Source organism: Oreochromis aureus, linkage group 22, assembly GCF_013358895.1.
Source record: "Oreochromis aureus strain Israel breed Guangdong linkage group 22, ZZ_aureus, whole genome shotgun sequence".
Taxonomy (NCBI): Eukaryota; Metazoa; Chordata; class Actinopteri; order Cichliformes; family Cichlidae; genus Oreochromis; species Oreochromis aureus.
The window spans coordinates 16,899,511-16,924,057 of NC_052962.1; the positions used below are offsets into that span (position 1 = coordinate 16,899,511).

General features: G+C 40.8%; 2 protein-coding genes across 2 annotated transcripts; one reads left to right on the forward strand and one right to left on the reverse strand.

The window, feature by feature from the left end:
- Window positions 1-1,229: 1,229 nt before the first annotated feature.
- sp4 (sp4 transcription factor) lies at window positions 1,230-8,120 on the forward strand. The gene is made up of 7 exons (XM_031756902.2): window positions 1,230-2,032; window positions 2,316-2,386; window positions 3,391-3,741; window positions 3,834-5,034; window positions 5,720-5,918; window positions 6,992-7,191; window positions 7,498-8,120. Exons 1-7 carry the CDS (start codon window positions 2,026-2,028, stop codon window positions 7,767-7,769), a joined length of 2,301 nt encoding a protein of 766 aa, XP_031612762.1. The 5' UTR covers window positions 1,230-2,025; the 3' UTR covers window positions 7,770-8,120.
- A 7,110-nt stretch (window positions 8,121-15,230) lies between these two features.
- cdca7b (cell division cycle associated 7b) lies at window positions 15,231-22,452 on the reverse strand. Its single transcript, XM_031756904.2, has 10 exons — window positions 22,273-22,452; window positions 20,387-20,530; window positions 20,196-20,296; window positions 19,747-19,969; window positions 19,530-19,595; window positions 18,317-18,499; window positions 17,792-17,947; window positions 17,497-17,646; window positions 16,444-16,580; window positions 15,231-15,731 (listed from the first exon to the last, which is right to left on the reverse strand). Exons 1-10 carry the CDS (start codon window positions 22,318-22,320, stop codon window positions 15,710-15,712), a joined length of 1,230 nt encoding a protein of 409 aa, XP_031612764.1. The 5' UTR covers window positions 22,321-22,452; the 3' UTR covers window positions 15,231-15,709.
- Between the last annotated feature and the right edge of the window lie 2,095 nt (window positions 22,453-24,547).

Genomic DNA, 24,547 nt, shown 5'->3' on the forward strand with positions numbered 1-24,547 from the left:
AGATGCATTTACAGAACAGTAGTAACAGTGTCACTTTATGGGATAAAGTTATCATGCCAGGCTGATTCTTATTTCGTGGACAGTTCCTGAATGCTAAAACAGATGGACTGCTTATGTATTATTAGTCTAAACAGAAAACAGTGTGTATTGTTGCTGGATGATATAAGCAACCAGCTTCTACAAAGTCACTTAATGAACAAAAAAATAATGACTATATTTACTGTGATTTAATTAGTAGATGATTTTTTTTTAAATGCATCAGTTGTTAAGATTCTCAGCATTCTTTTAAACATCTGTGGTTTATGGCATGGGATGTTAGCCCTAACCAACAGGCTAAACTCTGTAAACATGAACATATTAGCATCAAAGGAGTTGGAATCAGCTATTTTTGGGGGACCAAATTGGGGGAAATAATTATTTGATCCCCTGCTGAATTTGTAAGTTTGCTCACACTTGAAATCTTGTAGCGGCATCAAGGTACCAAGCTTAAGTCACATATAGCACTTTTCTACTTTCCTAGAGCACTCAGAGCGCTTTATACAACATGCCACATTCAGACTCAGTCACAGAAGCACTTTTTTCTATGCTTTTAAGTGCTTCCTACCTAACATTCACACACACATTCATACTCCGATGCATTGGAGAGCAACTCGGGGTTAGTATCCAAGTAGTCTCTCTCCATGATAAAACTTTCATAAAAATTAGAGACTGTTTATTTCTTTGCAACTGACCAAACTTACACATTCAAATACAAATTGTTCAAAAGGATCAAATGATTGTTTCCCCCACTGTAAAAAATACTATTGATTGGCAGAATGAAGCTATAATGCATATCCCAAAAGTTCAATTTGTCTGAAGAAGCATTTTTGTTGAACTAGCCAGTCAGAATCAACATATTCAATTCACAATTGCATAACAACAGCCAAACACACACACACACACACAAATCTTGTACAAGTGTGAATTTCCTAAAGCCTCTGGCAATGCAATGATGTAATTTTCTACTACATAAGATCTAAAGTTGACAACAAGGGGAAAATATACGAGGTAAATAAATAGAAGTACATCAGCTTAGAAGCAACACTGTTGCATTTTCACCTTTTAAATGATTTCAAAATAATTAAATCATTTGTTTCCCTGATTATCTTATCTTTTTAATCGTTACTGACATTCTGAAACTGACACGCGCACACAAAACACACGGGCGCGCGCGCACACACCTCCTTTCCCGTTTGCCCAACCCCCCACAACACAGAAGTCACCGCCCTTCCCTCTCGCTCTCACACCAACATGACTACCGACACCGCCGCTCCGACGAGCCGGAGCATCACGGGAGTTGTAGTCCCGCTCGCGCTAGCCAGTTCGAGAAGGCGAGGCCTCACCAAAATACAACTCCCATCTCGACCCTCGCACGCCGAGCCCCGTCGTCCAATCTGAATATGTGGGAGGAGCGCGTCCGCCCACAAAAGCCACAGCTATCTCCCTGTATCCCCCCCTTAAAAAAATCAATTGTGCACGAAAAAAAGGGGAACACGCTTAAAATACCAACACAGGTGACGGTTTGTTTTCGGCGCGCGACGGACAGCGACGAGGCGTCCCCGCGTCGTGCGGCGTGAGAAACAGCGGTGACAGGCAGGAGCTGCGAGGAGGGTGTTGTCCTGATGCTTAAATGGAAGTGGGTGGGCCTCTACGGTCACACACTGCCAACTTCTCTGTGGATATCACTCTGACAAGCGCCAATTTGCTCGTTTATGGACTGTCTATCCGGTAAAGGAGTCATACGACGGATCTGTGAGGTGTCCGGCGGACCGGGGACGGTCACCGCTCTCTCTGTTATTTCCGTTATTTGGGGCTGTTTGATTGTTCCTGCGCTTGGCACCGCCCTTCCTGGCCGGTGGGTGGTTTCGTCAAACGGGCAGATCCGCCACGGCTCAGAGCCGAACATATAGGCCGTCCTCCGCCTGTGTACCCGGCCGGCCTTCTACCGTGAACTACACCCTCTCCCTCTCGGTATATTAATGCGTTATGAGTGGTAGGTACCCTCCCCCTCCCCGTCTCCACCCCTCTTTCCCTCTTTCTAGCCGTTTGACAGATAGGAAGCTCAATGCCCCTTTGATATTGATGATAAGGTTACTGGTTTCTCTTCTGTCTATATTGATCACCTCTGTGATGCCATTTATGCTATTTTTTTGCTTGGATTTTATTTGCAGCATGCAGTGCCCCGTACAGTGCTCGGGACTTTGTAGTACTCAGTAATACCCAAGTGATAATATTATAATAGAAAATATTCTAACATTTCTTCCTCTTCCTCACAGACTCGAAGAAGGAATCATCTGGAACTGAAGGAGGGAAAGCATCTAAAAGGGGGAAAAGTTCTGGATCACAGGTAAAAGCAAGGAGACAGGAGTTTATTATAGTTCGTTACTTTTCCCTTGCCTGTAGGCCAAAAATGTACTCCCTCCCTCCCAGCCCAGCCAGCCAGACACCTCTGGGGGCGTTTCTCTGGTGAATTCCACTTCCTGCTTCTGTGCAGCCCTACAGTGAGCCAACCCAGAGCCTCATGAATAGGCTTACACGGCTGTCACACTTCAGCCGCTATACTTTTTGAACTGTCTGTTTGAATTATGGTCAGAATGATTTAATTCCGCACGTGGATATTATTGAAAGACCTGCAGCTTTGCTTAAGTGGCCCTGAGACTGTGACACTTCTCTCTGCAGCAGGTTGTATACATATATATCTTTGAGATTATTTTTGAGCCAGGCAGCTGTTCTTGAGCGCATCTTATTGTCATTAAATGTGCATGATGAGCATCGCTGCTGTGTTAATTTTCCTGCTCTTGTAGTTGTTACAAAATCTAGGCTGTTTCCCCGTGCACTGTTGTGAGGTGTTGAGCATTAAAAATTTGCCTGCGACCTAGTTCCTTTGAAAAGGGAGGAGAGAGAAGGCGGCATTTTCTTCCAGTGTTCTGAGAAAAGAGAAATGTGGTTCTCACACGCCCACCCACTCGCTTCCTGTAATACCGCCCACTTCCACTGACAGCTCTCTCTCTCGCTTTCACTCAGCTTTTTGTGTTTCTTTTTTCTGCACCATGTTATTTCCCACCCCTTGCTCTTTTTCCTTTTTCTCTTATTCATTTAAAATTAATCATTGCGTGAGCGTTTGCAATGATACCTGCTATCATCCCCGGCCTTAAGTTTTTTTAATCTTTACACATGTACTCTTTTGATTTGTTTGTGTTTGCGTACAAGCTGTTAATGTATGTTTCTAACCCTGACTCCCTTCTTGTCCTTCCTTCCCCTGTCACTCCTATTTTCCCTATCACCCTTCTCACCCCTCCCATCCATCCATCCATTACTCCTCCATCCACTTTCCTCCATCGTCTCCTCTAGGATTCTTCTCAGCCCTCTCCATTGGCTCTGCTAGCAGCCACCTGCAGTAAGATCGGAGGGCAGGGGGGAGCAGAGGGGGCACAGGCCCAAGCAGGGGCCCAGCAGATCCAGGTCCAGGCTGGTCAGATCCAGTTGCAGGCGGGACAGATCCAGGGTCAAATAGTGGTGGACACGGCTGGGGGTCAGGCCTTAGTGCCCCAGCAGCTAGAACTGGTCCCGGCACAGTTCACAGGGAACGGCTGGCAGATCATTACAGCAGCGCCTACTATGGCCAAGGAGAACACCAGTCAACCTGTTGCTGTGACCGTGGCCACCACCTTGGCTAATGACAGCTCACCTGGTGGACGTAAGGTGAGGGGAGTGGTGTGTTTGTGCAAATGTTTTTTATTAATTTTTAATCCTTGTCCATATAACTGAATTACTGCTCCCTTCCTGTTGGGCAGGTAAAGGCAGTAGGTGGGACCAACAGTGTCGCAGCCAATCAGCAGCAGCAATTTCAGATCATCCAGGTTCAGAACCTGCCCAATGCTGGAGCAGGAGTCCAGTATCAGGTCATCCCGCACTTGCAGACTGCAGATGGACAGCAGATCCACATCAGCCCTCAAACAGCCTCCATCGGGGCCGTTCCCGAGCAGGTTCAGCTCATCCAGACTCCGAGTTCGGGCCAGACCCAAACTATCATTCAACCCACCAACCAGCAGGCCATCCTGACGAGTACAGCCAATCAGACGGTTCCACTGCAGATCCGTCCTGCGCAGTCATTCCCACTTCAGCTGCAGACTCTGCAAGGCTCCCAAACTCCTGTCATGACCACAGTACCTATAAACCTTGGTGGCATGACCCTGGCTTTGCCTGTGATCAATAATGTCGGAGGGGGTGGAGCTGTGCAGCTTATCCAATCAGCAGATGGCACATTCTCTGTTGCTAATGGCAACCAGCTGGTGACAACAGCTGTGTCAGGGGCGGCTCCTACCACAGCTGCAGCTGGATCAACAACAGCAGTAGCCGAAGGCGACAGCGTGCCTGATGGGGCTCAAGTGGTTTCAGCTGGATCAGAGGGCGTATCAGCTGACGCCCAAGTGCAGAGCAGCGAGGCAGACTCTCAAAGCCAGAATCAGACCAACGGGCTACAGAACCAGACAGACACACCTGGAGCCATTCAGCAGGTGATTGTGGGCCAAGTGGGGCACCAGTTGGTGCAGCAGATCCAGCTGCAGCCCCAGGCTCAGAGTCAGGGTCAGGCACAGGGCCAACAGCAACCTCAGCACATTCAGACCCTACAGCTGGCTCCAGGACAGACCCTGCAGCCCATCCAGGCCTTCCCGAACTCTGCCCAGGTCCTTATTCGTACCCCAACCCTATCACCCTCTGGGCAGCTCACCTGGCAAACGCTGCAGCTACCCGGTGGAGTCTCCCTGCAGGGTGGTCTCGGGGCAGCTGTGCCACAGCAGCTGACGCTGGCTCCGGTGGCTGGTGGGACTGCAGTTGGAAGTGGGGGGCTGGTCTCTCTTAGTGGAGCTCCCTTGACGCTGAGTGCAGCCCAGATAAACCCCGGGTCAGGTGTGCAGACGGTCAGCATTGCAGGACTGAGCACAGCTGGGGTCCAGGTGCAGGGCGTACCTCTCACTATTACTGGTCTACAGGGTAAGGGCATTATGAGAGTAACTGTCTAAATGTGTATTCAGCACCAATCTGCTCACTTTCATAAACTGTAAATGCAATGGTGTTGTGGAGACAGAGAGTGTTTATTTCTTGAGAAAATATCATATTAGTCCAGTGCGCTAATCCCTCATATCATGACACACTAATCTATAAAGCTTGAATTAAAGGATGTCCTGCTCTCCTGCCTGCTCAGTTAGACTGTGTGTATGACACATAGTCTGTAAAAAAGTGCATGTTGCCGCTCTGTCTTTAAAGTGAAGACCAAGTTATTGAACCACATTCTTTCTAGTAACCAGCAGAGGGTGACTCTCTTGGTATCAGTTTGTAGAAAAGTCTATCAAAAATGATCCTACTTCTCACTTGTTTTAATACCTCAGCAATTCTTTTCCTAAAGAGTTAATGGCCCTCAGTATTAGTTTCAAGTCTTCTTGAGTGAATTTCATATGCTCATTTAGTAAATTTAGAATAGAACAGACAATGCAGCATATGCTTTAGGCCTAAGCTTTCAAAGCAGATCACCTCAAACCAATGGGAGATATAATGGTGGCTCCATATTGTATGTACAGTCTGTAGTTAAAGGTGTTCTTGTTTTTAACTTTCTCTGTTGTAATATAGAAACTGTCCTTGTTTTTGATCATGTGTTTACACACTTTCAATCATCCTCCAGGTCAACCACAGGGTCAGGATGGGGTCAAAGTTCAGTCGTCTCCGGTGACTGTCACTGTGGGCAATGTTGCATCAGGCTCGTCAATGAGTCCAGACCAGCTGAGCTCCGTGCAAAGTTCTTCAGACCAGGAGGGACCGCCCAGCAAGAGGCTTCGACGTGTTGCCTGCTCTTGTCCAAACTGCAGGGATGGAGAGGGGAGGTATGCAAAGCATGCGTAAGATACTCATGATTATTTCTAGTCTTTGAAGGGACTTTGAATGGTCAGAGGATACAGTGAATCCAAACTATACAATCTCAAAGGAAGCAGTTTTTTGTTTTTGGACTTAAGTCTTTCCGTAGTGGATTTTTTTTTTTCATCACCTCACAGCAGTTTTCTTACAGTACTGATTACTACTAACAAATTGAACTGTGTCAGTCTTGTCAGTTTTGTTATTCTCCATAAATCTCTAGTTACATGTTCACAATTTACAAACCAAATTATTGTTTCCAGAATTTTCAACATCATGCACCAACAGTGCTTTAAAAAAACATGCAATTGAATTTTGATGGCTTTTGAGTAAAAGATTATGATTCCTAAGCTGAAATTTTTACATACTCATATGTTGGTTACCATGGCCATATGATGGTTTTTAAAAAAAATATATATGTATATATGCTAATGAGACATAAAGTATACTTCCTGATTCATAAAAAATTTGTACCTTGCTCTGCTACGCTGCTTAACATACATAGACGTGTTGGCAGTTGGGCCCAGCGCTCATGAGATAACTTCTGAGGCTTGCAAATGCAGAGGAGAAGTGGGGGTGGGGTGCAGGCAAACGGCTGAAAGAGAAGGCGGGGTCCAACTCGACAATTCATGCATCTGCATATACTAAATGAGACAAAAGCACAAAACTATATCTAAAACTGTTTTCACACATGAAGCACTGAAAATGCCGTGAGGATTGGCTTCTTAAATACAACACGCAGCAACAGGAGGAGTGCATGACAGCCATATTCTCACTACAGGAAATGCTCTATTTGGTTTAGGGGAGGGACTTTGCCTGAGAACATTTGTTTTCCTGCATGCGTCTCTTTCAGGTAATGCTAAAGCTTTAGGGTTACAGAGTATATGGGGTGGGGGGGGGTGGGGGGGCATAAGGCTTTGTAATATAAAAATTATGGAATTACAAATATAAATATGTACTTATTATAGGAGTATTTTGAGTTTGATCTGTAGCACACACACACAAACCTCCTGGTCCCCACTCATAATACAAGTTTGTGTTGTAGGAACAGCGGGGATCCCACAAAGAAAAAGCAGCACATCTGCCACATGGAGGGCTGTGGGAAGGTCTATGGAAAGACATCCCACCTACGGGCCCACCTGCGCTGGCACACCGGTGAGAGGCCGTTTGTCTGTAACTGGATCTTCTGTGGCAAGAGGTTCACCCGGAGCGACGAGCTGCAGAGACACCGGAGAACACACACAGGTGGGAGAAAGCATAGACACAGACATGCAGGGTGATTTTGAATTGAATTTGAATTCACTGCTGAATGCAAACTACAGCTGCAAAGTTTTAATTTTACCCTCAGTTCTTGAGAAATGTCCAGCAGAAGCCAAAGGGGCATCTTTTTAAAGGTTTTTGTTTTTTCCCACCACCCAAATAATCTATAGGGCAGAGAAAAACTGAAAAAATAATTAAGAAGGTGGAATCATAATTTTTCTTCACTTTCTTTCTTTTAAAGTCTTCCCTAAAACATTAGTCTGATTTTTTTTGTTTTCCACACTGTTGCAGGAGAAAAGCGCTTTGAGTGTCCCGAATGCTCCAAGCGCTTCATGCGCAGCGACCACCTCTCGAAGCACATCAAGACCCACCAGAACAAGAAGAGCAGCGCCGCGGTGGCAATCATCACGACCGATGACATGGAGGAAGACACTCCTGAGGACCTCGTCGCCTCCCCGCAGATTGTCGCCGTAGCAACACTGTCGCGTGACTCTGACCCCGCTACGCCGACCACCTCCAATCACCTGGAGGAAGAGGAGGAGGAAGAGGAGGAGTTTGAGTAGGCGCCTGCCTCCCGTCCCTTCGCTGGAAGGCTGGCTTCCTGTTTTTTTGGAGGTCTTTGCAAGGACTGTAAGGGGTTACTTTTCTCTTTTTTTTTTCCTTCCTTTTTTTTTTCTCAAATTTGACCTTATTTTGAAAGGGTTCGCTCACGAAGAGACTCTAAAGGGACGGACAGGGATCCATGCGATGAAGGGAAACCTGAAAAATATAAACAGTCTAAATAAAACAAAACTAACGCGTATAATAACAAAAGAAAGAAATTTAGAGTGTATCAAAGATTAGTTTGGCATTTATAAAAATTTAATCTATTAATAATTTCAGGTGTGGCGGGGAAGGGAATGTACGCAGATTAGCACAAGACAGGGGACCTGCTGAATTTGAAACCACCCGACACTGAGAGACATTTTCCTAATCACAACAGAACTCTATGCACAAAAGTTGTGTTCCTGCTTCACACCTGTCAGGCAGTGCTGAGGGTCAATCAAGGTACAGAGCTGTTGCAGATCAGTGACAGAACAGGGGCAGTATTGGGAGGGGGGTGGGTGTAAATGTGAGCTGTGTGAATGAGTGTGTACTCCCATGCTGTCCTACAGAGGATCTACCTAATTTGAGTTTTTATTCATAGTTCAGGTTTAAGTCCTCAGATCAGATTCAGGTGTTTGATTCTTTTGCGATCAGATGACGAATATAGGGGGATAATTCTAAGAAAAGAAAAAAGACAAGAAGAGTAGGGGAGGAAAAAAAGCACATATAAAAAAAGATTTATAAAATGCATTCCTATTGAGGCACAGTGGCCATTAGAAAAAAAAAGGGTTTCTATAGAGAAAAACAATCTAGCTTTCTACAACTTTGTTTGTGTAGTGAAAGCAATACTGTAACAATGACAATCCTAGTGAAACCATGTTTACATTGTCAGGGGAAGTTTTCTCTTGTTAATACAACAAGCCAGTTCGATTAAGGGAGGCGTCGAGAAGCAGCGCCGTAGTCCGGATGACCTGGTACCACAGGGTGGCTTTGACATCACGGCTGCACACTTCACGCCGCCACACGTTTGAAGGTTTTACAACATCAAACGAAACAACACGGCACGGTCGGCGTAACTGTGGTGACAGCGTTGCTTTCTTTTCTTTTCTTTTCAAATTTTTTTTGCTTTCTGTGCTCTGGTGACCGCCCCTCTAAACCTCTAAATCCCCCACCCCGCTACATGACCGATGTACCACAATTGCCTTAACACAAGCTGTCGTACAGAGTTATCGCCGGAGTGAGCCGGACGGAGTCAGAGGGGAGCTCTCCGGACTTGTAAGAGGGTGACGCAGAGGGCAAACCAAAGCACAGGCAGGTATATACATAAGACGGAGCTGTTGGGTGGGAGTCGGTCAGGCCGTTTAGCTACGTGGATATTACGAAATGTTTTCTGGTGGTGTTTCTCTGTGTTAGTTCAGTGCGTATATTCATTTTAAATTTAAAAAAAAAAAATAATAAGATGCTTTTATTTGATAAAATTTATAAATTCTTTTAACTCCCCCACCCCTCCTTAAGTATGTTAACACACAGGACCCCCACTGTGTATGGCTAATTTATTATTTATCCTTGATTTGTAATATTTGCCTTTTTGCTGGAGTTGTATTTGTGTGCGTTGACTCTGAGGTTGTGTACAGCATGTTTCAGTTCTTTGCCGTAGTGCTGCTTCTCTCTTCTTTCTTCTCTGTGCTTCAGGTTTTTTTCCTTTTTCTTTTTTTTTCTTTCTACGTCTGACCATCGCTGTTCATTTCTTCTTCTGTTTTTTTTCTCTCTGCGCCATAACGTGTTTTTGGAGAAAAAAAATCAACAAACAAAAGAAGAAGAAAGCAAAAAAAAAAAAAAAAAAAGAAAAAGAGAAAAAAGGAAGAAAAAAAATAAAGTTACTATTGTTTAAAGCTGAAAAAGGTTGATACCAAACAAATTTAGATGTTTTTTGGTAATATTTTGTGTGACGACTTCTCTTTTTTTTTCTTTCTTTGATATTTTGTAGTGACATCTCATTTGTAAATCTTTTTCTAAAGATGTTTGTTCGTCTCCATGACATTTGATAATGGGTTTTTTGGCAGGTCAGCCTCAAAGGCTCCAGTTTATTGATATTTTTAAAACTGGTTTGTACAAATGTGTTATGTCAACAAAAAACAAAAAAAGGGAAAAAAAAATTACAAGCAGAAAAGATGCTTTGCCTGCATAACACTTGACAATAAAGTGATTCTTAAAGTGAGGCTCACATTTCATCTCTGATGATTCTGAGTGGGGAGTGAGTCACGGGGAATTTATTTTATTTTTACATATGGTGCTCTTTGCACAGACACACAGCTATAACTCGTGCCTCCTCCTTATTACTGGGTATTCTCTCAGCTGTGTTTTGACAGCAGTGATGATGAAGTAGCCGCCCTCCCTGTGGGAACAATTACTGCTCCCGGGTTCCTCTTTGTGCCGCTTGTGGCCTTCGGAATGGCGCTGCGAAGATCTGACCTGAGTCGCAGGACAATCGTTTGACACTCAATAAGAAATTTGTCAAACCTGCTTGGATGAATTTCTTCTTGTTTATTTCTGGGGCTTTTTCTTAGATGATGGAAACTCCAGAAATAAAAAAAAATCAATAAAAACAACATCTTAATTGTAACGCCAAGCGGGGCATGTGAGGGTTCACCCACAAGTCACTCTGTCGGGTTTACAAAGCGTGTCACGTAGTTGGCACCTCACGTGTACCTTTGGCGCGTCACTCCTTTGAAGCACTTCAAAAACAGTTCGCAGCCCTTCTTTCTGCACCCTCAGGTGCTTCTGTCAAGTTTTGTAGGTATCAATTATTTTAATCTAATAAGCTATAGAAGTATCAGAACAAAGGCAGACTTTTCTTATTCTCCTATCACACACTGAAACATGAGGGGCGGGAAAAGGGGGGGGAATTTTCTACAATAAAGCCTCTCTGTGGCTCTTCAGTGCTTTTAAAATCCCAGTAATGTTGAGTGAGCACCAGGAGACCCACACTGATAGTTAAGGCATCATGGGTAAGATTAGAGCTTCAAATGATAGCTGTAATATTTTTCTCACTCAGTCTGCATAATAATGAGATGCATAGAGAGCCGGTGACCTCAGGATGACCTCTGACCATGCTTTCACCCTTGTCCTGAGGTTCCTAGTTATTACATGACACAAGCTGGTAACCAGAGAGACCAGCAGATGACCTGCACCTGACCCCACTCACCAGGGCTAAATAATACCAGATACACACAAAATAACTGCTAATTCAGGCTCGGCTGGTGCAGCCTGTTAGGCTACTGTGTTGTAGTTTAAACATGTGTGTTTGATTCCCCCCCTTACCTCTCGTTGAAGATGCTCTGATGTAATACCGACAACTGTGAGAGCTGAAATCATTTAACTTGTAGCCTGTAAATGTACGGCTTTGGCACCATTAATTTAGCGTTTCATAGGGTTTTTGTTTTAGCTGAAATCCTGTAATTGCTGAAATATTTGGGAAGCTTGGTAAATTTAATGGGAATACATCGAATTATTCACCTATGATTTGATAAAGTTCACACAGACGAAGTTTCGAAGTTGTAAAGTAGCTGAACATCTTTACTATTTACATGTACAATGATCAAAGAAAATTTTGATTCAGAAAAAATCTGAATGAATATTAAAATCTCATATTCTTTAAATCACTTTAAGAGTGGAATGATGTATTTTAAAAGCCTAAACTCAAGAATCTCAAATAAAAAACAGAATATTTGTAAAACATCTTCTGTGTGTGTATGTCTGTGTGTGTGTGTATCAGCAAGTGAGTGAGATAAAGAGTAATAGGAGCATCTTCCTATCACACAATAGGAAGTGTGTTAATTATGAATATTTTTTAGTTAAGGTTCAGACAGTGACTAAATCTAATTTACTCCTGACCCCATGGGTCCCAACGTGAACCTCGGAACGCATAATTTTATACTTCAGTCAATGGTTGTCATGTCCAAATTGACTTTGAAGCATCAGAAGAAGCTTTATAGTATTTTTTTCAGAAATTAGAAGTATAGTAGTTACAGTGTACAGTGTAGTAAAGTGTGTAAGATATATTTTTTTAAAAACCCACAGCTCCATGGTGGTGAAGGTCAAAATCTCTACTGGGAACTTTTGATCTGGACTGTTTAAAGGGCCAGTTACTCCAAATGACCAAAGCTGTGCATTGACCACATGCTGCCAGGCTTTAAATTCATGCATTAGTCCCCTACACCAATATTTTTGTCAACCTGCAGCTCACACAGCTCATCTGTGCAAGAGAAACCATCGTGTTCAGAGTATTTTCAGGTCTACATTTTACATTACACAATTTTTGGAGAGTATTTGACATTTTTTGTTCCCGACTGTGATACAACTACAACATTTCAATGAAAGCAAGTAGAGGAATCTACAAGCCCATCAGGGTATGTGCATTTTCACATGCATTTACGACATGGCTGTGAAGATCTGCTGATATCTTCCAGGCTACAGGGCTCAGGTAAGACCCAGATCCACACAAACCAAAATGGACATAAAATATCAGGTAATTTCTGAGGACCTGAGTGGTGGTGATTAAACAAAATCCCGTCAAAAATCACTGCTGAAAATCTGAGATCTTTTGGTGGAGAAAAGCAAAGAGACACTCACAGAGCAGTGAGTTACTGTGACACCTGAAAGTCTGTTTGTGAAGAAGTGTAAATGCTGACAGAAAACCCCTGTTTTGTTTTCTTTTGAAGGCTTTGGGAGTTTGAATTAGACGATTTCGATGAAGAGGAAGCCAAACCTCTTCTGAAACTGGAGAGACTAGAAAGCTCACAAGACTTGTAGTCATTTGGAGATTTATTTTTTTTCATTATGTTCACATATCTCTAGAAAAAAAATGCACTGTAAATGTGTTTTTCATTTTAGGTGTGGGCAGTGAATGTCATTAACAAAATGAGGGATATAGAGTTTCAAGCGTGGATGCTCCTTAAATTTCCAAAGGCCATACATCCTAAATTTCAATGAGTCACATCTGACATACAATTGTTAATCGTCCAGCTACAGTGTTTCAATATTTCTGTGATTCTTTAAATATGTTTAAAAGATCATTCCTATAATGTTATTCTGCAGAACACCTGAAGTCCTCAGCATGGTGAGAAATTACATTCAAATCCTGAAAGAGAAGCATCAGGAAGCACAAAGCACCGCACATGAACTGGTTATAGAGGTAGTTCCCTGCATCCTGCAGGGCTTCTGGGAGCTTCCTCCTCGCCCCCTGTTGAACAGGGCCTCCCAGAATCTGAGCATAATCTCCTTCAGTGTCACTAAAACTTTCACAGCGATGGAAAGCCAGGCCATCTTCTCCTGCTCCATTAGGGATGACATGGTCCAGAGCATATTTGCAGAAATCAGAGAAATATCCTCAAGAAATTCTATTCACCAACATTGCAAACTTTGCGCCAGTGCTGCTCATTTCAATTGCTGATGTAGCAAAGAACCATAAATCCAAGATCTTCAAGCCCCCTTCTGAAACTCCACCAATTTTTGATGTTCTTTCCAATGAAGAATGTCCTTCTGAAAGACCCTCATTCTGAAAGTCTACCAATGCCTGCTGTTCCTCTCAGCGAAGAACCTCCTTTTAAAAGTTCCCTGTGAGGAACCTCCTTCTGAAACTCCATCCATGTCTCAGTCAGCTGTATCTGTTATCAATATTCCAGAGAAGTCTGAAGACCTTAAAATCAGGAGGAAAAAGAAGAAAGAACGGGGCTTCTTCCAAAAACTCAAAAGTCTGTGCTGTTGCTGTGTCAGACCCACTGAAACTGACTGACTATGAGACTCGCATCTGTCTGTTCTCACTCTACAAAATCAAATAAAAAACTCATCAATATTTCTGCATGAGTCTGCATCTATATTTAAATTTTTTTTTCCTTTAGATGTCTATAAGAGTCTCTTAGGGTTCCTCCACAAGTCCAGTAAGTAACATAACATATTAGTATTATCATTTTTAAGAAAACTTAACTCATTTTTACTGTTAACATATTAACAACAGTAACTGAAACTGGTATATAAAACCTCAGAATACATTCCCTCAAAAAAATGGTTTGATTTATATTTTTATAACTGCTGAATCTTTGGTGAAAAAAAGTGTTAAATAAGCTGAAATACAACGAATCATTCCAATGAAAGTCAAAGTGCAGAGCTGTTCAAAGCTGAAGTTCAAGTAGGAAACACCATAATATTTGCAGAATATCTTCTGTGTGTGTGAGTATCAGCGAGTGAGTGACATATAGAGAAAGAGGGGAACTGGCATCAAATGAACAGGTAAAATAGTTTTTAATCTTGAACTCTTTTGTGGATTTCACGTTAAGACTCACTGTGTTAGTTGGGAGATCACCTTTACACACTATAAACAGAGACATTAAAATAGGTTAGATGAGTTGAAATGTGGGAGAATCAACTACAGACAGACAAATGCTTTCAGTTCTAATCATCCAGTCGGAAAAAATGATTCTACAAGTCATCAACTGCCCTGATTTGAACCAGCTGCCTGCTGAAGACAAATCCACCAATGAAAAATAAGCCTGAAATTAATGTACCGATCAGAATGCTCTATAATTTCCATACATTTAAATTCACCATCTGAAGATAAAAGCCAACAGCTTCGAGCTAGACTGCAGTAAATACTGACGTATGTTACTCTGTGGGAAATCCTGGTCAAATTTCTCTCGGTGCACCTGATGAAAAGTTTTAACTTAACTAATCTTAACTCCTATCAAAATACTGTTTGAAACATGAGGGTCCGAAAGACTTGTTCTACACAACAGTGTGTTTTTAATGTTACTGGTGTCAAAAATGTGGTCACAGGAATGAAGAAAGTTCAGTCTTTCCTGCTGTTGAGACAAACTCCTCACTGGAAATACAATGGATCTCTATGGGACAGTTAGAAGGTACTCACTTCACTTGCATCCACACAGTTCAGAAAGGGTCCAAAACTAATTGGACATCAACAAAAGTCACTTTTTCTTTTAATGTTCAGTTTGAATAGAAGCATGTCCTTTCCTCCATGTCTACATGCTTTGAGTTTGAGCCGACGTGATGGGCTGATTAGATATTTGTTTTGGTGTGCAGTTAGAGTGGGGATCATACTACTTAAACTCAACAGACAGATACAGATTTATGTTTGCACTGTGAGTCAGGATGTAGGGGTAAACATTTCTTCTTTAGTGATCGAAGACATAAATTCATGACCAGAACCTGAGGATGCCCTATATTTTAAAATCTTTTTACAAATACAGAGAGTCCAAATACAGCAAACCTCTTCAAACTGAAGCTGAGTCTTGGTTCAGAAATGTAATATTCACAACTTTAGGTCAAACAGATTCCAAAAAACGGTTGAGCTGTTCTAACACTTACATTATTATTATTTTTATGATGATTATTATTATTATAGTAGTGCATAAAAAACCAAACTGTTCAGATAGTAATGTCCTTTATTAGGATTAACAGTAGACGGACAGAAAAGCTGCAAAGTAACTCAGTTTTAAAACAGTAGTTTGTGTTAAAGGCTGTTTGTACCCGAATCACAAAAATTAAAAGATTACAGCTGTCTGAGCGACATCACGATTAAAAACAACCCAAAAGAAAACAAACCTCCAAGTAAAAAGTGAGTACTGGCTTTAAAACAAAGAAAAAGCATCCCTGCATCTTATGCAGTCTTAAAAAAAAAAAAAATCAGCATATATAAAACACAGAACAGTATAGGTGCTTCAGCTTAAGGTGAAAACAACAATAACAGACTTTTGATTTAGTATGTCTAGTAAAGTTTGCTCTAAACCTAAAAATGTGCATTTAAAATGATTTCTACAGTACATGTACTGTGCAGCATCAGATCCTCCTCCCCTGGATATCATCTGTTTTTGCAAGTTCTTTCCTCTGATCGGGTCTCTTGTTTTCACTGCAGCTCTTTTCGAATACTGCAATGGAGAAAAAAAAAAAAACAATAAGACATGACAGCTCTAGTTTTTAGCTGCTGGCTGAATAAAGGCTGCAACCAGTGGTTATGATCATCATTGATCCGTCAACAATTTCAGTCTGAACACATGGTGCTCAGAGCTCAAGACTGAATCGATCACTGCCTGCATACTGGCCTTCAACCAAAGACACCAAAAAAATCAATGACACAACAAATACAAAGCAAACAAGACCCAACACTTATATTTACGATCTATCCATCTCATGTGCCAGCTAATCATTGCAATGATCATTTCAGTAATTGCTTAGATTCACACTCAATTAGTAAGCATCAAAATAAGGTATTTTAGGAAATGTTTACTTTATAATATAAAATATCAACATCAAGTATCCAAACTGATGATAATATTTGCAACAAGCAATTTTATCTAAAGACATAAAAAACCCATTATTTTTGTGGTTGACAACGAAATGAACCGACTCCACCTGTACTTAATAAAACAGTGTAACTTTTGTAAATCAGCTGTAAAACTAACCACACCTATGAGCGCTATTTGGGGATTGCGCTCACACGCCATTTACTTATGCTGTTTAGTAATTGGTGCTCTTTATTGTTAATAAATTTAGAAAAATAATTTTACACCATATCAGTTTCTTGGGAAATCCAGTTTGTGATATTCAAAACAAAACAAAAATCCCAAACCACAGACTCACCTCTCCAAATACTCGTGCACGTTGTCGTGGCCATTGTAGCGAGCCAAACCGACCAGAATACCGGTGGCACAGCGGCCCTCTTTCTTACGACACAGACTGCAGTTGCACATCCCTCGGCAGATGGGACACGACCACATCTACAAAGGAAAGATCCCAATTCTGTTTGTTCAGTTGGTCACTAATTGTCTGTTCTTCAGGCTCTGTGCTTCAGCACACTCTATTGGAAATGATTAAATAATTCATATAAATGGTCTCTGCTTTGAGCTCAGTAATAAAGAATAAGTAACAAATTGTTGGTGAAAAATCTATAACCTTTCATCTCTTTGTTAAATTTTTGTTTGTTGAAGCTTCCTCGGTTTGCCCCCAGTCATACTGAACTCCTCCTCAACTTAAATCACAGCTCTCACTCAAATCTGAGCCACATGTGAGCTCCTTAGTGGAGGAACCAAGATCAATATGAAGCACAGCTGCCATAGACACATCTCAGGCTGGACACTATGTGCTAACACAGATATTCCTCATCTCCATACTCCATCCATACTTAAATTACAACTGATACTTGACAGCAATGATCATCAGCTAAAAGAACACTTGATGTAAAACAAAAAACAAAAAAAACAAACAAACAAACAAACAAAAAAAAAGCCTGCACATGTGCCTTAATATATTTTAGACAAATTTACAACATTTTGTACCTTTTGTGCTCAGACTTTCCAGTAATTACATTGAAGTTTCAGCAGGGGGAGCTCTCTGCCTTGTACTTTGAGCTATGCATGTACTAACTGCTGTTCACTTCTAAGTTTAGTTTCATTTAAAAATTCCTGATGACAGAGGATTTTAAAGAGATTCAGAATATTGTCCACTATGTAAGACTTCCTCACTTTGCAGCGACTTTTTGTAAAAACAAATAAAAAAAAAAAAAAAAATTTAAGAATGTAATCACAACAACCAAAAGATTATTACTTATGCAAAAGACAAAAGAAACCACGATCGCCTGGGGTACACCAAACCCACAGTGAGAAACATGTTTAACACGTGTGGATTAGGACTAACCGGGTCTAGCAGCACGGTGCGTACATCCTCTCCATAGCGGTTCTTCAGGCACGGTCCACAGAACTGACCTTTGGCCCCCACACAGAAACCACTGCGGCACACTGTCTTAGTGTCCAGAGTCTTCTGTCTGCACTGGTGACAGGAGCTTCCCTGGAAGAGAACACACACACAGACACACATACAGGGTGAAAAAAAACCTCTCAGGAACTCTCACCAACTCAGGAAACCTGAGAATACAACACACTGCTGCAGACTACCGTTAGCCCTAATCTGAGGACGGCCTGATGAGACTCACATTCTCCTTGTCCCAGATCTTGTCTTTGCTGCGGTACGCTATGTTGTCCAGGTCTTCTTTGGTGATCTCGTCGACCGACTTCACGGAATACTGACTCCTCCTGGAAGAATGGCTCTTTCTCTTTTTCTGTTTCTCACCAACATGGTCCTCGTCCACCTGCCAGGTTACATAAAAGTGAGATGCCACAAACAAATTTTATTCATCCTTACTGACTAAATATCAGTTTTATACATAAAATCCATATTGGATGTTTTAGGAGTAATTGGTTTGGTGGAAAATGTGCACACAGTACTTCACTAAAGAGCTCTCAAAAGTAAACATCCAACTATACAGAGTGTCAGTATGACATTTACAATTTATATGCAAGTCTCTGCTATCACACTAACTATAAATTGTACCAAGTCCAGATTAAAGACAAGGACATTTTCAATAACCTGCTTGATCAAAACCTGCTTTGTTTCCTGTTGAATTCATCCATGCGTTTGTGTTGCTATATGGCAGCAGACAGTGTGTTGGGTGTTGTACCTCCACCAGTCTCTTGATGTCTACAGAACGGGGGCTTCGGACATGAACGGGCTCGCTCTTTTCTTCCACTGCAAAGTTCTCAGGAGGACGAGCCTTACGCGACGGGTTCCTCCTTTCTGACACCACACCCGTTTCAGACTTGCGTTTCTTTGGCGTTGCCCTCTCTGACAGCCGTTTCTTCTTCTGCGGAGACAGAGCAAAGACAATGTTTGTCAGGAAAAAACACAGAATCTGTAAAATAAATAAACAAAATAAACACAAAAACATGAAAAAAAAAACCCCCCACCTATAAAAATATTTTACATTTTTAAGAGGTTCATGCTTCTTAGTCAAACATACACACCAGTGTCCAGTTTTGCATTTGTTTTCTTGTTTTTTAGTATTATGTGTGTTTTTAAAGCCTACTTACAAGAACAGTTCATACTTGGGTACAGACATATACTTAGCAAGTATAGTCTTATTTCTACATAGTTTGAATGCACCAAATATAAACTCTTCTGATATTTCCATCTATTTCTATGAGAATATATCTTCATAAGAATGTGTAGAAATTTTAACCAACTGATGCTGGACATTTTCTGCTTTTTGATTGTAGTCCGAGTAGTATGGACCCATTAAATTTGACAGTGCTTTGGTTGAATGTACTGTAGGTTAAAAAAACAAACAAACAAAAAAAAAAACTACTGGTGGCTGTCAGTGTTACCCCTCAGCCTCCTATTACATACATCTATGGCATCCATTCAAAATAATATGTCACTTTGTTCTCAAGTTATTGCATTCACAAGATTTTCAGACTTGCCTCTGGCCTTGTGGTCAAGGTCATTGGGATTAGATTTTTAGTAGATGCATCAATTGTATCATTTTGAAACATACGTCACCTCATTCAAGATGGTGACGACAATTTCCCATCAGCCTTTTACGGCTGAGGTCCAAGACAACAACGAGTGAGAGATTTTATTTACTGAAATACAGTTTTACAACCACTGGTTATCATCTGGCTGCAAGTCAGCCTTGTAATATTAGCCATTAGCTTTTTTTAAATTAATCTACATTTGTAACAATGACCAGTATAGTATCATTATTGCATAAGGAAACTGTCAGGAAGTCTTGACCTCAATACAACATCCGATGGGCTTCCAGATTGCTTCACTATTTTTATTTTTTTTTTTGTCTATTTATGTCCCCATCACATGAAACTGCCACATATACTCACCTGAGGAGTGGTGGGTGCTGTCAGGTCAGCCATCGTGGTGCTCAGATCAGCAAACAACTTGGCCAGCTAACAAAAAACAAAACAAACAAACAAAAAAACATCACCACATAATCAAGTTAAGAAGTACTGACAAAGAAAAAGCTGTTGTATTATTGTAAATATGTCAAGACGTCACACTTTGTCAGAATATGAGGAAAGGGCAGGAAGGGTTCAATACCATGGCCTTGTTTTCTTGGATGTTCTTGTCTCGTTTCTTTAGGCTATGAGAGAGCTCCTCCTCCTCTTTGTCTTCATCCTCCTCCTCCTTTTCTTCATCCTGTTTCTGCTTCACCGTCTGCCTTCCTCTGGATATCTGTGAGAGAGATTTTCCTTTGACTGGCTTTTTAACACTTTTCTCTTGTGTTTCCTTCTTGGGTGAAGACACTCTTTTGACGGGAAACCTGAGGAGAAAGTTTAAAAAAAAAGTCTCTATTCAATCACTGCAGCACAACAGACATGAAACAGACAGAAAGAGAAACAAAAAAAAATGATAATCTGAATGCTCATTATGCTTTTTCATTTTAAATAATAGCGCCCAGTTTCACTCTAATCAGTTTACTTAAAAACAACAACAGAAACTAAAAACAACCCAAAACTTACTTAAACCAGTTTTACACATGCACCTACCTCAGAGCTACTAAAAGACTCCTTCTCTTTGCTGGTGGGGCCTCCTCCTCATCAGAATGGAAGCCTGTGTCTATGTCACTGTCCTCTTCTGAATCCACCACCTGCAGAAAACCAAAGAAAAAGAAAGCATGCAAGCTTCTGCTTTGGCTGTAACATTTTTGTGAAACAACACAGCATTAGCAGTTTCATACTTTAGTCCTTAGTTGTTTATTAAAGCGTCCTCTGTCCTCTTCTTCCTCATCCTCACTGAAACCTTCAAAGTCCTCCTCGCTGTCTGACTGGGTGAACAGATGAGCCAGCTCAGCAGTTATAAACTTGGATTTAAAGCATGGAGCCTGTTGGCAGATATGTAAAGCACCATATTAAACAAGTTGCCGTCAATGCCCTTCCTGTACATCGGCATGAAAATTTTTCCTAGGATTAAGCAGTGAGAAAACAGTAAAGGTACTGCATATACCAAAGTCACAGATCAGTGTTTACATTCTTCACTAGAGGGAGCTACTTCGCTCTTAGTGGACAAGCTTCTCCACTATGTGAAAGGTGTGGTGAAAACAAGAGGCAACTTCCAGAGCTGTGAAATGAGGCCAAAATGCACATGCCAGTTCCTTTCATTGCCACTTGAGGCCGACTCCAAAAGCACGTCAATCCTGACAGACTCCTATGTGTGGTCCTCCACACAGTGCATTGCTGTTTGATTCTCCAGTGCCTTCATTTTCTGTGGCTAATAATAATAATATTCATATTAATATGCCTTTTCTTCATATGATGTTTTTCTTTTCTTCTGAGAGATCTAAAGGTGGCCTGTTTTGCTCTTCCTTCATTTGTCACACATTTACAATTATAGGTTCTCCAATGTGTGCTATTCTTTTGTTTTGTATATATTCCTCTTGATTGTACACATTTCTTCTGTTTGCCATTTATTCCTGTCGTCTTACGATTTATATCTTACTCCTCCTGCACATGCACTCCTCTATGTACAATGACAATAAAGGGCTATTCTATTCTATTGTATTCTAGATGCTCATATTTAACATGGCAAAAAAAGTAAAATAATTTGATACAAGCCTATCACAAATATTTTTTTTCTTCACACTTGACTCTGTATAATGTCAAAAAGTAAAAATCTGTGATCGTTTCTGGCACACATCTGTGGCTGCGCGTAGAAGTACCACCCACCTTGTGGACAAACCTTCTGTTTGTTAGGTGTAGCCAATCAGAGTAAGCTGGCTCTAGGCAAGGTGAATGACCCTTTAAAGCCCTACTTTTCACATACTTTGGGTGCCTACATTTTGACAGTGTAGGTCAAATAGAGAGAAGATACCAAAGCACTGATTGTGCAAAAAAAAAAAAAAAGAGTCAGTATTTTTAAATTACATATGATATGTATGATTTCCAAATTTTAAATGGAGATGTGGGCTTTACAATAAAAAAAAAACATCTCTCCACCATTACTGATGAAGTAAATATAAAAGAATCCACCACCTTAAATCAGATGTTATAGTAGCATCACTGTTTCAAAATCAATTTTATAGGCAGCTTATCAAATGTAAAGTCTGTTCACAGGCATTTATGTAGGGGAGAGGCTCAGATTTTACTCGCTGTAAATTAATCTATGTCATCTAATGAGCTTAACTGAGTAAAACTTTGTCTCAGCAAAGCAGCTGATGTCCCAGTTGTTTGGCTAAACCACCCCTTTCAGCTTCAGCGAAGCTGACCTTTGACCTCGCAGAAAAACAAACCGGAACCCACCTATGAAGCCCCTCCATAAAAACAAAACTAAACCCATCATCAGCTAATTTTTACCACAAGCTTAAACTCAGAATGTACCTGAACACTAATCTGAAGCTGAGCACGTATGAAGTCGCTGGTTTGCCAGATGACATGTACAAAAGAAACCTTTGAACTAGCCTGTACATAATTCAGAAAACGAATCGTAACTTTAGTGATTCAGGCCGACCATGCCACCGATGTTAGCGGCTTTGGATCTCGTTTAGTGACTCGGCAGGACTTTTCTTTAACCTAAAATCCAACAGGCAAAAGAAAGCCACGCTTATACGAGATTTGCTCTACGACTTACCTTTGACGTGAGGGTCATTTTACTCCTTTTATAACCAGACTGTGGCATGACAATAACTTTTATCTTTTTACATGAGACTCGGCATTAGAGGTGGATTTAAAAACTAACCGCTAGAAAAGCCCGGCGAATGCAAACATGGGGGTTTTGTATTTGCTGGTCTTTTGCTTAATTTATAGTTAAGTCCAACTGCTTAAACTTTGAGACTCCACTCATGGTCTTTATAACAAAACACAACGGTCTCACTCATTTGTAGGTTTTGGTAAAAAGGTTTATCTACGTTTTGAAGTAGTAATACTTCTACTTTCCCCCATTACTCAAAATGGTCTAGTCCACTTTTTCGCGCGAAAAACGGCATGTGGGCGTGTCTATGTTTAGAGCCAGGGAAACCTTTGCCTGAAGGCAAGTTTCTTGTCGTTATGATAGGAGTTTTTTGCTGACCATATTTAACGCGGTTCTATTTTCTGAAGTGGTGGAATATAAATTAAGAACAATAACTTAAAGACAACAGGGAAATACAATGTTGAGGTGCTTTTCTTCTTGACTCTTATAATACTTCAGTTTTCTAGAGTTATTAACTTTTTTGCATTACTGAGGAAAACTGAAAAGAAGGTGTTTGATGTAACCATGGAAAGAGGACAAAGAGACCAAAATCTGAAAATGAAGTGAAATGATGTGAAAAAAGCTCAGAAGATCAAGAACCCACTGAGGTTGACTTCGCTGTCGTGAAAGTTCATGCACTCATGGACTGATGCAGACTGATGAAGAGGACCACGAGCAGATCGGGCACTGAGAGTGCTTTCTTCATCACAGAAAAGATGATGATGCTGTGAAGAAGCTCTAAGATCTGTCAGGTGCTCAGCTAAAGAAGCTGCCAGCTTCTTGGTTAGACAGTTAAACTAGTTGTTACTCATGTAACCTTCACTCATATTGTCTTGTTGCTACCTATTTTATAATGATTCAGAGACTGAGTTCACAGAAGACTTTGAATTAGCAATCTTTGTCCTTATATAGAACTCCAGGAGTCAAAACTTGTACAACACAGGACCTTCCAATAACCTGGGAGTATCACATAAAACCTGCAATGTAAAATGTGGACTTGTGGATTGTCTTGTTGTTGTTGTTGTTGTTTTTTATTTAACTTTCATGATATATATGATAATATCATAATACCATATGACTAGTACAGAGTATCTAACATGTTATTTGTCATGCAGAAATGCTTCAAACAACACTCATCACAATGGATCTTAAAGTATTGATAAGACACCTGTTAATTAAAGCATCTGACATCAGCAGCATCACATTTACTTTTTCTTCTGCTGCCCTCAAGTGGCCACAAAGTAAATAACAGGTACTTGCATTCCAGCTGTGAAGATTCAGACCACAAACACCTTTTCCTCTCAGGAGTGCTCTTCTACATGGCTTAACCCTCGAAAAACTCACACAGTTGTAGGAGTATTCTGATGTCACGGCAAAAATAAATCACATTACAAAAATGCTGCTGTATGAAGCTTTGGAGTAGAAAGTACTTTGAGAGTTCAACTGAGTAGAAAAGTGCTAAATAAGTACCAGTCCAGTTCATTTAAGTCTCATTAGGCTGATTGTACAGACAAATATGTGTGTTTGGATTCTGGCCTCTCTGTTATGCACTGGTTACTTTGATCATATTTTCTATAGCAGGGTGTGTTAGAGACACTGGCTCTAATATCCTCTATGCACTGATTTGCTGTTCTGTTCTACTCTGGCCCACTTAAACAGCCCAGGAAGTCCTAGAGCTCCTTATTTGAAAGGATTTTGAATAAACTCAATAAATAAATTAAACAGGGGAAATAGAAGTTTGTGAGGTTTTACAGTACATGAAATTTTTTTTTAATAACAGTAAATGCACAGAAATAAATTGATTATGGCAGGCCATCTTACTGTCAATAAAAAACTGAACCACCAAAACAAAACAAAACATTTTGTTTTCTTTGTTGTTTTTAAACGTGCTATGAGACATTTGTATTACAGTTAAAATCAGAGATTAACTGTGATGTGTCTGAAATGTGACATGATATTCGAATGTAAACTATAATGTATTTTTAGAAACAAAGTTTCTAAAGGCAGTAGAGTTTTAAGCAAATTTTAAAGCTAAAAGACATTTTAGGAAAGTTTGACCTTATAGAAAAGGTCAGAGGTCCAAAGTAATGTGATATTTAGAATCCCCACATATCATTTTCTCACTGTCTATATCCTGTCAATACAAACAATGGCAGTATGAAACATAGTTTTAATA

Bases quoted from the DNA above. Each gene is read 5' to 3' on its own strand.
- sp4 (XM_031756902.2), top strand. The intron at 3,742-3,833 runs GTGAGGGGAGTG...CCTGTTGGGCAG, and splicing joins GCTCACCTGGTGGACGTAAG to GTAAAGGCAGTAGGTGGGAC. The intron at 7,192-7,497 runs GTGGGAGAAAGC...ACACTGTTGCAG, and splicing joins ACACCGGAGAACACACACAG to GAGAAAAGCGCTTTGAGTGT.
- cdca7b (XM_031756904.2), bottom strand. From the start codon at position 22,320: ATGCCACAGTCTGGTTATAAAAGGAGTAAAATGACCCTCACGTCAAAG. The intron at 20,531-22,272 runs GTAAGTCGTAGA...ATCTGCCAACAG, and splicing joins AAATGACCCTCACGTCAAAG to GCTCCATGCTTTAAATCCAA. The intron at 17,948-18,316 runs GTACAACACCCA...GTAACCTGGCAG, and splicing joins ACATCAAGAGACTGGTGGAG to GTGGACGAGGACCATGTTGG.